This window comes from Solenopsis invicta, chromosome 16, assembly GCF_016802725.1.
Source record: "Solenopsis invicta isolate M01_SB chromosome 16, UNIL_Sinv_3.0, whole genome shotgun sequence".
Taxonomy (NCBI): domain Eukaryota; kingdom Metazoa; phylum Arthropoda; class Insecta; order Hymenoptera; family Formicidae; genus Solenopsis; species Solenopsis invicta.
The window spans coordinates 21,168,178-21,185,178 of record NC_052679.1 but is presented as its reverse complement, the minus strand read 5'-3'; the positions used below and the strand labels follow the sequence as shown (position 1 = coordinate 21,185,178).

At 38.6% G+C, this 17,001-nt stretch overlaps 1 protein-coding gene across 1 annotated transcript in view; it reads left to right on the top strand.

Moving 5' to 3' along the window:
• LOC105194763 (RNA/RNP complex-1-interacting phosphatase) overlaps positions 1-17,001 on the top strand; it is a 44,447-nt gene that overhangs the window by 14,640 nt on the left and 12,806 nt on the right. Inside the window, exons 3-5 of the mRNA XM_011159856.3 lie at positions 5,455-5,486; positions 6,370-6,457; positions 8,794-8,873. Coding sequence (XP_011158158.1) covers positions 5,455-5,486; positions 6,370-6,457; positions 8,794-8,873 — 200 coding nt within the window. The remainder of the gene's footprint in view (positions 1-5,454; positions 5,487-6,369; positions 6,458-8,793; positions 8,874-17,001) is intronic.

The following is a 17,001-nucleotide window of genomic DNA, read 5'->3' as shown; positions in this document are numbered from 1 at the left end:
TTAATTTTATTACGGCCTGTAATATGGAAATTCTACGGTCGCGGTTATCAGGTGTGAATTGAATTATAGCGACTGCCGACGCGGCCCTATTATTTATACACGGTCGGGGAACATGGCCCCGGCTTTCGCCGTGCTGCGCCGAGCGTTCACGATAGCCGGTGATAGGAAACACGCGGCGCGCGGATGGTAGTCTATAAAGCCACGTGTCGGAGCGGTACTAATTCGTTATCCACACAGAATGGCGAGGCTACGCCGCCGTATCGCGGTAATATGACGTCTATAATCAATTCCCGAACGCTTACAGGATCCGCGTTAAGGAATAAATCTGGACGTATTGTTGATGCAAACGATTCAATTTCTCTCGTTGTATCTTGGAGAATTTTGGCACCTTCCTGCCGAAATCACTTCGTTGATCTCTTCTCGCGTATAAATCGGCACGCACGGTTTCATAATACCGTTTCAAATTTATCTGTTCGTAGATATTTTACGTAAAACTCGAAAAGACGTACTTTTGAAATACCTTATATTTCACCGCCGCATAATAGCCGATGATATCTCTTGGAACCCCGCTAATGGTCAATTTACTGGGCACAATGGGCCCCGAGGAGTGGTCGCTAATCGACGTTGTATCGATCGCCTTAGATCATTTCGGAAATCGTGGAATTGTAAAAGCGCCGCGGAATATTGAACTTTGGTGTGATTATTAGAGAAGGCGGACAGAGAATCAATTTTCACAGATTCTTGCAAAGGTATCCTATTTTGAAAATAGGTTACCTACTACATATGCGAGAAGCGGAGATTAATGGATCCACGTTTCATTTATTACTCAAGATCATGTGTAACTAAAATCACTTTTCATATATTAAGAAATATCTTCTGTAATAAATAATACGCGATTTTATCAGTTAGTTCAGAAATAAATTAAAGACTTTAGAATAAATTAGAAAATTACATCAGCAATGTAATTGACATCTAATTACGCCGAAATTTAAATCCGTCTTTGATTTGTAGTACTAAAGGTATACAATTTTTATTGTTACACACACACACAAATTTTAATATTTCTCGAGTTGTGAAATTTAGGACAAATGTTATAAATCTATAATTTATAAATTACATTATCCGTTCTAAGAAATCTTTTTTAGTCTAATTAATAAAATGAATTGTAGTAGTTTGTACACATAAATTTATAAAATTGGTTTTATTAATTATTTTAGAAATACAAAAATAAATTAAAAATTTTAAAATACGTTAGAACGATAAACCAGCAATTTTAGGTACAAAAGTTTTTATTCTCAAATTTAGCAATTTTAATACTTTTTGAGTTCATATGCAGTCAACTGCTAAAAAGCATATTAATGATGACTAGCGAACGCGTCGCGCGTCGTCCTGTTGTCGTACACGTCTTCGCGTAGGTGACCTATTTCAAATCGTTTCGAATCTTCTGCCAAACGAGGAAGTAAGTGGATACGAATAACGTCGCACATATATCAGCACGAGATGGTCATATAGCAGTCTATACGGCTTCTCTGCATGGCTCTATATGAACGCATAGAAATGTCGCTCGCTCTCTGATGCAGTAAAATGCTCCTCTCGCAGGTCGCCGGCTTCCTTTTTCTTCTCCTTTTCGTTCTCGTAGGGTTCGTCCGCGGTAAATCTGTGCAGTGTATGTTTCTGTTTGTATTTTCTTATTTTAAATAATTTTTCATGTACATACAATTGATAATATACTGTTCTAAAATTTAGGGTGAATATAAATCTATGTAAATTAGTATCCATTCTAAGAAATCTCTTAAGTTAATTAATAACTTAGTTTCTACATATAAATTTAAAAAATTAATTTTAGATAGTTTTATGAAATAATTTTATGAAGAGAAAAGAGTATTTTTAATAAAGCTCAAAGTTATTTAATCGCTTATATGATTATTATTTTTAAAAATGTATTTTATTATGATTATTCTCAGCAATCAATGAGCTTTGTTTATTTGTGAAGATAATTTCGAAAGATACCTTTTGAGTAAGCATGTTAAGCGAGACAATATTTTTTTGTAAAATTTGATAGCGATGTTCTACCTAATTTACTCTTTGCGTTTGTCCATTCAGGAACATAGAAGTTTACGAGCAATTCATTGAGTATACAGTAACCTAGTGACACGTGGAATTTGACGACGTTTCGCTTATTTCGCTTATTACGAGAGTGCTTCTGTTCGCTCGGCATTGTTCGCTACACCCTTTGAATTGCTGTGCCGTTCTAGTTTGCATTAGACCAATTTTGCTTCGCTAATTTGCATTGTGTTTTGAAGACACATGAGAATTATTCAACTGTTACGAATTTGTGTTTACGAAATTTAGAATTTTAATATAATTGATGGAGCACGTTTGTATCTAGATAATTTTTATTCTTAACGTTAGTGAGAGATAATTATAATTTCAAAAAAGTTAATTGCGAAAAAGTTATTTTTTTTATTTTGTTTAAATATATTTTAAGAAAATATCTATGGAGATGTCCGTTTGTAACTGTAATCATTATAACTATGTAATAATTATTTTTAACAATTTGCGAGAGACTGTTTTCGTATTTTAAAAATTACATTATATTAGGTCTTTTTTTTTTCTTTTTTAATAGTTGAACTAGTGTACACTTTCTGTACTTAAAGTGAAATAGATATATGTTTGAAATTTGGTGAAAGCAAGAAGGAAAATTCTAGTGCAATCTAGTACAGCAATAAGAAAAACAAATCCATTGTCATCGGTACGTCGCATATGAATTTACAGTTAGCCCTCGCTCGCGCCAAAGTTCTCACGCCAGTTTCGCCGAGATTACGCCGTCGACTTCGAATGACCAGGCAAGAATCTTGGGAATATTACGGCCCACTCGGTACAAAGGCGTGGAAGCTCACCCCTCGTAAATATTTTCAATAAATATCGCCAATACCTACTGTTGACCAACGCCTACGTCGCGCGCGAAGATCACACTTTTTTCGATGGCTTCGTACCACGTATTGCATTTGATCAACACGCATTTTTACGAATTTTTATGACCTACACAAATTTTCCATAGCATAAATGATACGTACTTGTATTATATATCAATATGCGAAAAAATATTTCAATAATTTCTGATAAATGCAATTCTCTTCCATCTTAATTAATAAATCTATCTTCGTTCATGTTCGAATCTTTTGCTAAAACAAGACGAGTGTATCAACGCGTATGTTTTGCAGCGTTGTAGCCAATAGCCAGGCACATTATTGATACCGAGCGAAATATGATTTAACATTTGTCTCCTTGTTATGTTTTTAATTTTGTTCAAATTTGCCGGCATATGAAGCCGCATTTTGAACTCTCATTGTAAACTTTCTTCTGCTCACTCAGTTCTTTAATGTTCTCTATATAAAAATTATAAAATTATTTCAAAAATATTTTTTTTTTAGATAAAAAGTTTACTATAATAAAGGTGTGAAAAACAAAATTCAATTCCGAAAGCAACGCATACGTAAAGTTGTTTTAAGAAATTATAAAAACCAATAAATCCGAAGCTGGTAGCATTTGCCAAGCTAGAAAGTGAAAATTGGGAGGTACAGCAGAAAACTTTTCGACGCGCGACGGATGCTGCGTGAACTCGTGCGAACCGTCAGGAAGATTCACAATGCAGGCGCGGTCCGATAATCCTGATTTAGACGGGCCCATATATTAGATTAAGGATCGTGAAATTGAATGGTGGAATCAGTGGAGAGAGCGATCCGGCTGTCAACCGCGAGGAATGGAGTATATCGTGCGAAAAATAAACTGCCCCTGGGCGCGAGTGGGGTTAATAAATTTCGCAGGTGGTCCAAAGCTACCTGTATCTCTATCCTTCTCTTTCTTCTTCTCTTCTCTTTCAGTCACGTCCTTTTCTCTCCTTTCGACTCCTCTCCGTTCGTCGTGCTTGCGTTCCCGGTCTTTTCGTCGAGGAGTGCCGCGAATGTCCTCTCCCGAGAAGGCTCGTAAATCCTTGCATTTACCTCGCGCCTTCTGTCCTTACTTGGAGCGTAAATACGCGAATCTCGACTCGTCAAAGGCGAGGCGCACGCTGGCATTCGCCAGCCACGATTGCGTCGTAGCATTGTTCGTTGCGAATTTTTTAAATCTTGCGTTCTTACATCATGCGTACCGCACATAATTACTGAATTGGTAATGTTACGGCACTACCATCATTCGCGATATTAAAGACTTAAACTATTTTAATTACATTAATTACATTAAACGTTATAAGAAATTATATTAAATTAAAAATTGATGTATTTATCGTATATCATTAATTATTAATATATTAAGAAATGGACTCGTGTAAAAAGAGTACAAATAATTTCTACATTTTATAATGTAAGCATATGTTTAATGCACACATTTTATGAATTTTGTCGTGTTTTGCTTACGCAAAATTATTTTTCAATATGTAGTTGAAAATACATATATGAGCAACAGGAGCGACTACAAACGGGATAGGGGAATATCTCACGCCTAGTCAATGTCGGATTATTACGTTCGGATACGAAAAGCCATACCACGAGTCCGTTATTAATGCGACCGATACTCATTCCATACTCATCCGTAGATACGATCTCTCCGCCCAGCCAATCGGATAGCTACGTCTAAACCTATAATTACCATTAGCCCACCCATAGCGGGTGCGACGTTACAAGCCGATTAACGAAAGTTTCAATTTACCTTGCACCGTATTCTACGCCCGTTAATCTGAATTATGTATAAACAATACGCACCATATTATTACTTTCCCGAACTTGCATTATTTAACTACATTTTTACACATTCCAGAAATGGATAACTAATAGATAATTTTTTTTTATTGGCGTTAAAAAATATTTCATTTATATTGAATTTCTCTTTAAATGAAATAAATAACATGTTTAATAATATAATTATTGCTAATAGTCTCTAAAATCTTATAAAAATGCTCACCATGTGAATATAGACGAGATAGAATTAGTAAACTACGTGTCTTTGATATCGATGTCTCTCGTATTGAGAAGTGCCGGTGTTACAATCATCGAGTCATCGTGCCCGTGGCGGGAGCGTGCCTTTGAGATTTCCCACCGGTGTTCACGTATCGTCACGTATCGTTACTCAACGTGAGACTCGAATCAATCAATCATCCGTTAGCGATCCGTGATCGCGGCGCGCGATCGTCTCGTGCGGTCTATTAAGCTTGCGCTATTAATTAACCAGAAATAGGGGATGACTTGCGATATCGCGTATACATTCGTGCAGGTCTCATGAGACGATGGTATGCAGCGATGGTAATCATCGCGGAGATGAAGTCGTTCGAGAGACGCCGTTTGAAGTTTCTCCCGTAGCATCGCGCAGTTGCGCGGCTGTCGCTAAGCTAAGAGCTATTAATTATTTCTCGCTGCGTTTTCCTGATGATGAATGTTGTCTTCTTTTTTGTTTCAGGCCATAGCGAAGAATCTGAAGCCGGAGGAACGGTGAGTCGGGATGACTTGTCGTTCGGACACCTCTCGTGTAAACATCCGTGGCCGACACCGTCTCTCTTTCATTCCGCAAATATCTGTACCGCGTTTACAGCACGGTGCAGAATTTCTCTCCTTGCAGACAGGAGATGATGCATGAGCGTAGTAAAGCACATTAGCGAGATCGAAGGAGTGGTGTCGCGCCGCGGTAACCCGATGCGTGAAATAAAAAAAAAATAAGAAGATATTAGTCGTTCGTCGATAAATCGTGGCGCGCTCGTAAAATTAAAGCAATGATTACAGTGGTGCGTTCGAAGAGACGTGATACTTCTCACTTGGCCAATTACATAAATCTGCCGGGTCACATTAGTTCGCCGCTAATTGCTTTTAAATCTGCTAGTATCCTAATAAATTTTACAAGTTTTTTTTTTTTTTTTTTTTTAATAACATCACAGCGCGGACACGAGCGAGGGTTGTTTATTTATGGGGAATCGTTCGAGGCAAAGCATGGCCGCGTTCGTTTCCATATCTACGCACGCACGCACCTGGTACGTCTCTCAAAAGGTTTTGATATATCGAAAGGGATGGTGAAACTATTTGGGCCGACACCCCCGCCTAATCCGATCCCTTTCGCTTGGAATCTCAGAGATTCCTTGCTTCCCTTAATATATCATCCAGTCATATAGATTGCGCCCTTCGAGAGGAATCTCTCCGTGTACACGCCGCGCCGTCTTAATAGTGACTAGATTCTACTGTCCTCTCTACGAGTATATCTATTGTATAAGCGAAGAAAGACATCGTTTTACGATTCAAGTAGCGCAGGGATTTTACGAGCGATCGATAAATCGAAACGCCACTCGACGCGCACATTATAATCCGGCCATGTCCGTTGTTACAGATTTACTTCAGAAACATTACGGCAAGCGTTTCCTCATCTCAAGTATATCGTCGACTTGACTAATACAAATCGCTACTATGACAAAAAGGTAAGGGATACAAAGCTGAATCTCGAATTTTTATTGACTTGCGAATTGCAATAAGATTGATCATTCTGTATACTCGATAATTAATACGTATTGGTAATTGAGTTGATTTTAAAATAAATATATTGTAAACATAATACAGAAGGCAACGTAGAAGATAAATAAGATAAATTTGAGAGATTGTTACGTACGATTAAAAAGGGGCCATACGCAGGCAATATCGTCTGATGAAATAACACTGATGTTGCCACATGAATTTAATGCGGAAACATATCGCGTATCGTTCGAATTTCAAGTCGTAATTCGCTATGTTTATGCACGCGCTTCCCTTACCTTTTAGTAACTCGAGACAAGAGACATCTTCTCTTCTCGCTCTCCCGTAGGCTGTCACCTGCTGCATTCCTTGATCGAGCAGATATACGGACTCTCTTCTTACTTTTTTTTTTCTCAAACTTTACAGTTTAACTATCTGTTGTCGCCGTTCGTCTACAGTATCTTTCTTTCTTCCTCGGTTTCATCTGCCACTCGTTCTCGCCTTGACATCCTAATATTGCATCGGGATCAGTTTCGACTTGAGAACGCTCGAGAGCGGTCCGACTAATTTGTAGCGAGGGGCCGCGAGCTAATGAACTTATTATTAGATTTTTGGAATAGCCGGCTGCCATAACGACTCGATCCGCTGACTGACTGCCAGTCTGAGCCGTTTGTGTCGAACGAGAATGTGTCCGCGATGTTTTCTGGGTCAGAGCTGTCAGAGAAAAGGACCGAAGACCGATCAATTATATTAATAAGTCGTAGAGTCGGTTCGGTCGCTTCATCTTCTGCTTTTTGCCCCGGCCCTACCGACGTTTGGACAGCCATTTGCCACGCGAAGAGAGTGAGGAATCTCAAGGGGGATATGTTTTAAAAATATTATACACGCCGCCGTGAACATCAATAGCGCTGCGGGGCAACGATAATTAACAGAGAGATCTCTCGGTGTCGCCCACGCCTAATTAGAGCGCATTATACATGTATAATGAAGCGCTTAGTCGGTCCTTTAATTTCCCTGCCCGTGGCCGATGTCACGGAGGAAAACAAGATTGTAGAGACAAAGGATCTCACATACCGGTTCGTAAAGATTTTATCGTCAGTATCAGATGTGTCTTACTCTTCCAGTTTTGTGTACATTTACGTATACATAACCCTTACGGTTTGTGTACATGGTGCACGCTGATTTTTCTACTTTCATTTTCCCAAAACCTCGACTACGATGAGCTTTGTTAGATATACGATTAAAGAATTTTCTTTCATAAAATCGAAGAGTTTGTAAATATAATTTTTATTACAAAATATTCTCGTCTTCGAAAATCAATTTGTCTTTCTGATTTATCATAATTGAACTTTGCTTTTGTTGAGATTGAGAATCGGAGATATTCTTGAACGTGCGAAAGAATTTCTTGCGCATTATTGACGGCAAGAGAAAAGAAAATAGATTCGATATAGCCATTAAGCGCAATAGTGCACGATCACCAGGATTGAGTTTCTAATATCTCGCTAAAAGCAAAGTCAAAAAGATTGATTATTATGACGTGATCTGTCATCAGAGTGGAAAAACGAGTGGTAACTATTATCTGACATTACTCAGGTTAAAGTTACGTGTGTTACTATTGTTAGTGTTAAGCGATGTTTTTTTAATAATTAAAGCTAGCAATAGATATTATTGTAACACAAAATATATTGCACCATTTTTTTAATATTTTTGCACTATTGTTCCATTTTGATTATTAAATTTATTTCAATGTTGTTTATATTTCTAGCGATAATTTATATTTTATTTGATAGCCTATTATCTCATTTAAAAATTTGATAGTAGTGCGTTTGAGGCTTACGAGTACTAAAAGATTGATAATAGAGACATTCGTAAATATGTAACACTTAGTACTTCTAGAATACTTTCAGAGATGCATATGATTGTGAATCTCTCTTTTATTTATATTGATTAGTCTATAGAGTCGCATTTTTTCTTTCCGCCCGTGGATTTCGTATCTAATGATCGATTGTTTCAGTTTTCGAACGTTCGGTTTCGTCATATTTGAATGACACGCTCGCACTCGGAGACGAGATTATCCGCATTGTTTATAATTGACGGTTTTAAGTGTGATAATTAGTGATGCTAATAGGTGCGCCGGGGCGGTTTAACGAGACAATAGCTTGGTCGATCAAATTATACGCGTGCTCAATTCAATACGTGTTCTATTAATCTACGTTTCATGCGATGGAGAATATTCTGCTTTCATTACGCAACAATGCGCATGTGATTATTTATGTTATTAACATTTATAACGGTTCTGTTGCAGGAATTTACAAATGCTGGTGTTAAGTACGAGAAGATTGCTATTCCAGGAAGGAAGATACCGTCTATGGATATAATCAAAAAGTGAGTATGCGAATAATTTTACAATGCCATGTGCAATGACACATATATAAATTATAATGATATACACATTACGCGGTACACATACACATTACGGTTCGATAATTATATGATACCGGTCACGTTAAAGTGTTCGCTTCGGATATATCTCTGAAAATTGCGTATTCTGCAAATATATAATATAACATTAAAATTTCTTGTATTACACCATACTTTAAATCGATTTAAGTTCAGCGAAATTATTTATTTATAAAAAGACTGGTTTGACTTGGAACGGCTCTCCATTGAATTGTAGTGGGTTTCGCCAACAATCCATTCGATTTAATGTCAGGCACGCGTGCAAGACAACGTGAACCTTTTCTGGTACGACTTGCGTTGACCTCTCGCTTAATGCCAATCGTATTTCACATTTATTATCCCTTCGGCGATTGGCGATTGATCAGCGCGCAGTTTGCATTGCGCAGGTGACGGCCGGTTAATCATTCGCCCGCAAATCATGTTACTTTAACAAGGAAGCCAAGTCCAGCGTGTACCGTTTTTCTGGTTCTCGGCATTCCGCTGTCGAGAAACCAGGGGCGAATATCGGGTCAGAAATTTATCACTCAGCCGCTCTTTCCTTCTCTTTTCTTCTTTTCTCTGGATGTTTTTCTTCACTAATTTAGACCGTAAAGCGTCAGCTATATTGCGAATCGTGTTACACTATTCGAAATACCTTAGTTCATATTGCAGCGAGTAATGAGTTTAGTTATGATTGACCTTGCGTGACGATTATCTCGACGATTCTTGTCGCATTCGAGTTTATCGCAATCGTTTGCCACGAAGCGATGATGCAATTCCATGCGTAACACTGTTGTTGTGTAGGCGCCGTTTCTTTAAACGATAAAGAAATTATTTCCATTCTCCGTTTTGTCTTTTAGTATCTTCAGTTACAAATATACATCGTCGGCGACAACAAGATAAAAGTGTAATATTAAGCATCTATTAATGCTTAAAACTATTGAAATTTTTATTATGATTTTTTAAAAAGATTAGTGAAACGTTTTATATAGAGCCTAAACAAAAAACTACATTTTTGCATCTCTAATTTTTTACTTAAAAAGTTTTAAATTAAAAGCGAATGGCGTTACATTCTTTCTCTTTGCTTTTATAAAATTATCTCTTACAAAATATGGAATTCATTTGATTGTCGATAGAATGTCAATAGATGTAACATTAGGTTTCTTATCTCAACCGATTACGAGGGATCTTGCGTACGAACGGAGAAGATGCAATTACTAAAATTCTCATCCGATGGTCGTTAGGTAGCCGGAACGGGTTGAATAAAATTCTCGAAATTCTGACGATGTCCAAGATAACGTCCGATTCCTCGTACTTTACTCGCACGGAATGGAGACGTGTGTTAACCTTTGCACGGCGCCATCACGCGCACGTGTGTAGCTCTTCTGGCTTTGAATGGTACATGCAAAAGCAGTCCGACGGGGCCGGTCAGTCGACTAATTAACTGCAATAAACGTCCAATGATTTACCGAACATTGTGCACCGTACCTATCCTCTCGCTCGTCTTCCGTTCCCCGTCTCTCTCCCGCTCTCGGCCTCTTTCTCTCTTCCTCCGTTATCACGTGCGTGCGAGGGGATATCCCCAAGTGCTACACGGTCGGATAATGTGTAAGGATTGCGTTATACGATCGAGAAAGAGTAATGTCCAAGCGCCGTAATTAGCGGCGATTTCTTACGACGTATAAAAACTATTTATTATTACGGTAATAAAAGTATTAATTATCGGTGCCTGCCCCCAAGTGTTGGGAAATGTTTGCGTTCGCGGAGAAATATGAAGACGTTCCACGACGATAACCGGCGCAATTATTTCTCGCGGTGAGGGCGCTACTAAAAACATTCTCGTAAGTGCGTCGCGCGAAAAACGTGACACGTGCGCGAGCTCTTAACAACGTCGTGCCGAATTTTTCGCCGGCTACCGCATTGAATGCTATTTACTCGTTCGATCGAATGGGAAATAAATATACGAGATATTTCTTTATGCGGGGGGGGGGGGGGCAGTGTTGACTACTCGCGGGTCAAAGCACGATCTTTCGCGCGATCATCCGGCTTCTCGTTCTCCTCCCTCGGTCATCGATCGGTCCGCACAAAGGACGCGGCCCGATTTGTATAATTCGAGGATAAAACGGTGATTCGCATCAGCGGTTAATAGCTGACAGGTATGCGAATAGCCTATCGCGTGGATGCCCGTGCGTCTGTCTGGTCCCTCGGCGCACCGGGGTTCTTTTGTTGATCTCTTTGAGTGAGACCTGATGGCTTTGTGGCTCGGCTGTTGTACGACGTGTAATTAACTGCATCCTTGATAGGATCGTATCGGTTACCGGCGTTGTATCGCGGCCGAAATAGGGGAGAAAGGGAGATAGTGAAAGAGGCAGGAGGTACGGTCCACTTCCAGAGGTGAAAACGCTAGGCGCCATTTAATGTCCCAGATATCCTTGAACTCTGACGAAAATGCGAAGGTGGAAATGGAACGAGATGGTGGGATTAGGGCCAGCAAGGAGGTGACAAAGAGACTACCTTTTGCGTCGATGTTTCTCTGGATTTATCCTATTTGGCTTCTTGGTCCATCCTTCGGAGATCGTGATGCTCGTATCAGCGGAATTTATCAGGCAGTAACGTTAACTCACATCGGCCGGAATTTCTTCGCTTTCGCGCGTCCTCTCGCGATCGTCACGCGGCGTCTGAAAGATCGAAAGTGCTGATCCTTTGCCTCAAGGATGCACCTTCGCGAATGCGTCTACGAAGCGCCGCGAACGTGCCAAAAATAGCCCTACAGCGGGCGCCTACGCTCGTTGACACTCGAAAATGGTATTTGGAAGGTAAACGACGTTTCCTTATTTCGCACAGCGCTGCGTGTTCAGGACTGGCGGTCGGCGATTAAAGGAGAAATCGCGGAGAAAGAACGGACGAGATTACTCTCGCTCGCGACGGAGTCTTAAATTTCACGCGGCTAATTGCGCTCTTTGAATGGCCGGTTAACTGGGTTCATGGCAACAAGTGTCCGCGTTTACTCGATAATTGATTTACTTAATTGGGAAGTTAATAAAAAGATGCAAACTAAAGGCACGTAAATTATATCCTTCGTCGTAAGGCATGTAATTTCATATTACTAGTTGTCGAATGTTAAATTTTACTTTGTCGCGTAAAAAAATAAAATTATTATTTACGCGTATGAATAATAGATCAAGTTTTTAAACGTGGAATTAAATAATACGTAACTTGTTAATTAAGTGACGCGTAGAATGATAACTATTTTCGAGAAAGTTCTTCGAGTAATTATGGCAGATGGTTCTACATGCAAGGTGCGTATTCAGTAGCGTAAACGTTTTCAGTTACCAGATAATCACGTTGATAGCGGTTTGTTAGTCTCATGTACGGCGGATTAAGCAATTTCGCGTGAAACATGATGTTAATTGAAACGCAAGCGTGCGCAATGTGAGCCCGATGCACGATTCAAGGACTGCAGTAATGGCTCAGATGTTTTATACTCGCGGTGCATACATCAAAATATCATGCATCAAATATCAACTACAATAATTATATTCATGAATTCTTCTCCACCTGCGTCTAATGCGCCATCTTACCAACAGTTTTATTTTTCTACACTCTTGCTATCTATATTTTGTCACGTATATTGACAAATCGTAATTTCGCCGTTTCTTTCGCTCTTCTTTATCGAATTGTTTCTAAGATATATTTAATGGAATACAATGTAATTCAATTTGAAACATAATTAACGTTATTAGATTGCGTTTCTTTGATTATCATTCTAATTAGTCACTAATTTTGAAATATTATATGTATATCTTTTATTCTTCTTTTAATTTTAACGAGCCATAATTTAAAAAAAAGTCTTAAAGAATTTCTCCTGTAAGTTCAACAAAAAATTCTATATTTTGTCAAAAGGGAGGGATAATCTTTTGAAGATCGCGCGAACGTAAACTTCGACGACGTTTCTCTGAAAGATTGGCGATTGGTTCCCTTATATCGCTCGGGGCGAACCCATCTCAAATATTCTGACGTGTGGCGTCTCGGGGCCCCGGTGCCCCGACGACGACGGTGCGCGCCGCGCGGAAATCACGAGAGAGGCACGTTTTGGCAAATGATTGTGGGTGGTAAACGCGCGCGCGTTCCTCTTTCATGTGCATAATGTGCCCGAGCGTGCGCACGTTGCTTCGTATTTCCGGTGCCGTTAATTCGGCTCAAGAGCACAACGACGCCGAAGCTACAAGTCCTCTTCGAGAAGAAAGAGAGAGAGAAAGACCTGCTCTCACTTCTCTTTGTTCTCTTCATCTTGGCAAGCGTCTCGCATCGGGAACGTCGGGAACGACGAAGGAACGTGCGTACGCGCGTCTCACGCTCGGGACCACCCGGGCGATCGCTTCATTACGTAAATTCGCCACCACTCGCGTCCTCCGCGTCTTCGCGTGCCCGTTTCGTCCGTGCACGCGCCGCCGTCTCGCCGCCCATTCTCCGTGCGATACGAGCCAACGATACTCAAAGGCGATTCCGCGCGAATTACCTACGTAACGCGTTCTTCCGAGAACTCGCCGAATCGCTCGGGCATCCTTGGTCAGAAATGATAATGCATGTATACGACTGTATTCCTGGGTCAATATTAATCTTCTCCTTAACGAAAACCTAGTCTCTGAATGCTATTTAGTATTCGATATTATTGAATGTCTGTCATCAATTTTTAAGAATATAAATACGTCGATATTATCATCTAATCAATTCTGTGATAAGATTTTATTTTTAAGAATATTACATTTTTGATTTGCACAAAAATATATAAATATAAAAATTCTGGTTATCCTAAACTATCAGATCTTTCATTATGCTTTACGTATCAATCGAGTGTAGATCTCCAATAGATCTCCAATTATCTGTATAATGAACTTCTAATTGATTCAATTTGTCAAGACAGTTTATTTTCAATTACTCTAAATTCTGTAAATTTATGCAATTATTAACCGGATGACACTTTTCGAATGGAGATATAGTCGCATCTTTAAAATTGAGTATACTTTAAAGCTATATAATGTGCTTTATATGATGACAAATTGCGCACTTCGGAGATGGAATGACCGTGAAAACAGGCATGTACCAAGTGCTGCTATAATCGTGTGCCTTCCGTATACGCGACTCTGATTGAGAAACAGTCAGAGTCGGAGTGTTTGCGCAGTACTTCTACGATATCTTCTCGGTGTTCCGGGATCTGTGCTGGGAGTACAACCATACAAACATCGGTTAACCGTTCACCTACCTACGACCGTGCGGTCCATGCATTAAACATTCTCAAACACGAGCGATCTTACGTCCAGCGATGGGCCAACTTCGTTCGTCCGTGTGTGCTTGCGTGAAAACACAATCCGCGGTCATGAATTTCGAAGAGCGCGAAACAGGACGACGTAAATTCTCGTTGCAATTAAAACTGCTGTGCCGCACGACTACTCGGTGAATTTTCTCTATTTTTTTTCGCACATCATGCGTATGTTGCAATACCTGAATAGAATTGACGCGTTTGCTTGTAATATTTACAAATAAATCAAATATGCTGTGCAGAGTATAAAAATGCAAAGAAGCATGAGTATACATACTTGTGTAAATTGGTTGATTGCATTTTGTGGTTACCTCTGCTTTCATATCTGTCAAGAGAGTAAAATTGATATATAATCTGTATAATGTATTTATATTCTGGAAATTTATATCTGTATGATGTAATTCATAAATTATTAAGATATATTTAATTGATATAAATATACAATATACATTTATATATTAATTAAATGTCTTAATAAATTTGTTTTTAATTTATTCATCATGGTAGATTTAAAGAGTTTTGTCTTCTTGTCCAAATGTAGGGCAAGGAAAAAAACAATGACGCAAAACATGGGTAAAAATCAGAGAATGAATTTATGGGCGGAAGAAAGGGCAGCCAAAACTGCGCTTGGAATAGTAGAAAGGCTAGCTTTAGATCAGCTTTGCTTGCGATGACCACATGTTTTAAGAAACTTGGTCAGAAATAATAATAATAATATATTCCTGGGACTAGATTTTAATTTAAATTTAAAGTTTTGCATTTGTGCCTCGTTAAATCAAGGTAATCAAATTTATATACAAATCTGTGTATCAAGGAGGAGGATTTTTTAAATTATTTACTCTCAAACATTTTCCGCAAGGTGTAATCTTGACCAGCCTAGGCGCAGATTGCATGGTCATTGGATATTGTGTCGCTCTCGAGCGTCTCAATGTATACGTTTCATGACCAGTCGGTTCGGTAATCCAACGTCGTGACGGGCGTTCTAATGGTTCTCTTGCTATCTCGAGAAAAGTATAATTTTATGCAAATTATTTAGATATCTAAATGTAATGCACGTCGATCATAATACAATACAACTTACCGTAAATCTCATCTTCGACAATATCCTCGACATCTGATCTGGCGTCGACTGAAAAACAGAATTGATTAAATGGTTAGATTAGATAATGATTTTATATTTACATATTAACTGGTTTTATCGAGAATTGAAGTTTTGATTTGGAAGCAATTTTGTGATCAAGAAAATAAAAACTGTTACGACATATCTTAGATAAAGATACACTATTATTATGATTATATGAATTTTTCATTTACATTCGATTCGTCGTGGAACAATGGCCACTCCAGTTGTGAGATCTAGTCTACGTGAGACAGTTCTTGAACGACGGGTTCGACGAGGAATATGTTGATAATCTTGTACGGTTCTTCTTGGAGTCGATCTATATTCTGGAGAATAATCCTCGAGATATCGCGTCGATGTACGCCAATTTTCTGGAGGTGGTCTAGTTGAAATTTATACAATTATTTTTTCAGTACATTGAAACAATCTTTTATTATTATTGTGATAACGACGTTTATGAAGTATTTAAAAGAAAATAATGTGTATATAACATGTGTTATAGTATAATGTAGTGTGTGTTACGTATATATTTTTCTTTAATAATAGTGATTACATCTTTCACGTTCTTTAAAAATATGTTTGTTGGTTTAGAGCTATCGCATTGACAATATGTGTATGTTGAAAAATAATGGAATTTTATATTTCAGTATTTTACTACTGCAACGTTAAATGTAATACAAGATTATATATAGGTTACATACATGTCAAGCTCGGAAAATGCAGTATAATATTCTTCATTATTATTATTAATATCTGAATTGCAAGTACACATAGTCGTTGATTCACAGAACAAATATCTATTTCGCAATTTTGAAAATATTGTGCCGAAAAGATCTGTAAATTTTGAAGATTATGTCAAAATTATAGCTTTACATTGCGTCGGTCGATCGAGGATCGATCAATATCGATTGCTTCTCTCATTATTCTCACAGCGCTGAATAATTTGTATGCAGCATATCTTTATAAATGGAAATTTGATTAAATTTGCATTTTGATGCGCACTAAAATGAAGTAAGACAAATTTCCAAATTCCTATTACATTACATGATTACAAAAAGTTAAAAGAATTTAAATAAAAAACTCGGCCAGAAAGAATTTTAAGAATCTTATGAAAATATATGCACAAGTTAAATAAGACTTCATTCATATTGACGCGAGTTATGAATCGCTCGAGGTATAATGCCATTTAATACTGTTGAGTAGGCGAGTCTTAGTCTCGATCGAACACAATAATTCTCCTTTATATTTTTCTTTTTACATTTCTACTGTCGCTTACGTTAGTCAATCGAAATCTGCTGTAATAAAAAAAAAATTGTCTATTTAACGGACTTTGAAAGCCTCGCGTGTTCAGCGCGTGTGTGCCTGATAACTTGAACGTAGCGCGATGTATTTATTTGTCATCGTCTTGTCGGACGGCAAAATTGTAACTTGATATTCATTAGATTTAAATAGCGGCGTGCTGTTCTTCCGGGCGACGATCGTGCTTTTAGATAACGCGTGATTACGCAACCGCGCGCCGTCCTCACGGTATGACATAGACCGGTCGTGTCTGATCTCCCGGTAAAGTTACACGCACTCACGCAAATGGGCGCGAGCACGTAGTACGGTGGGCGCGTGCGAAGGACCACACACCG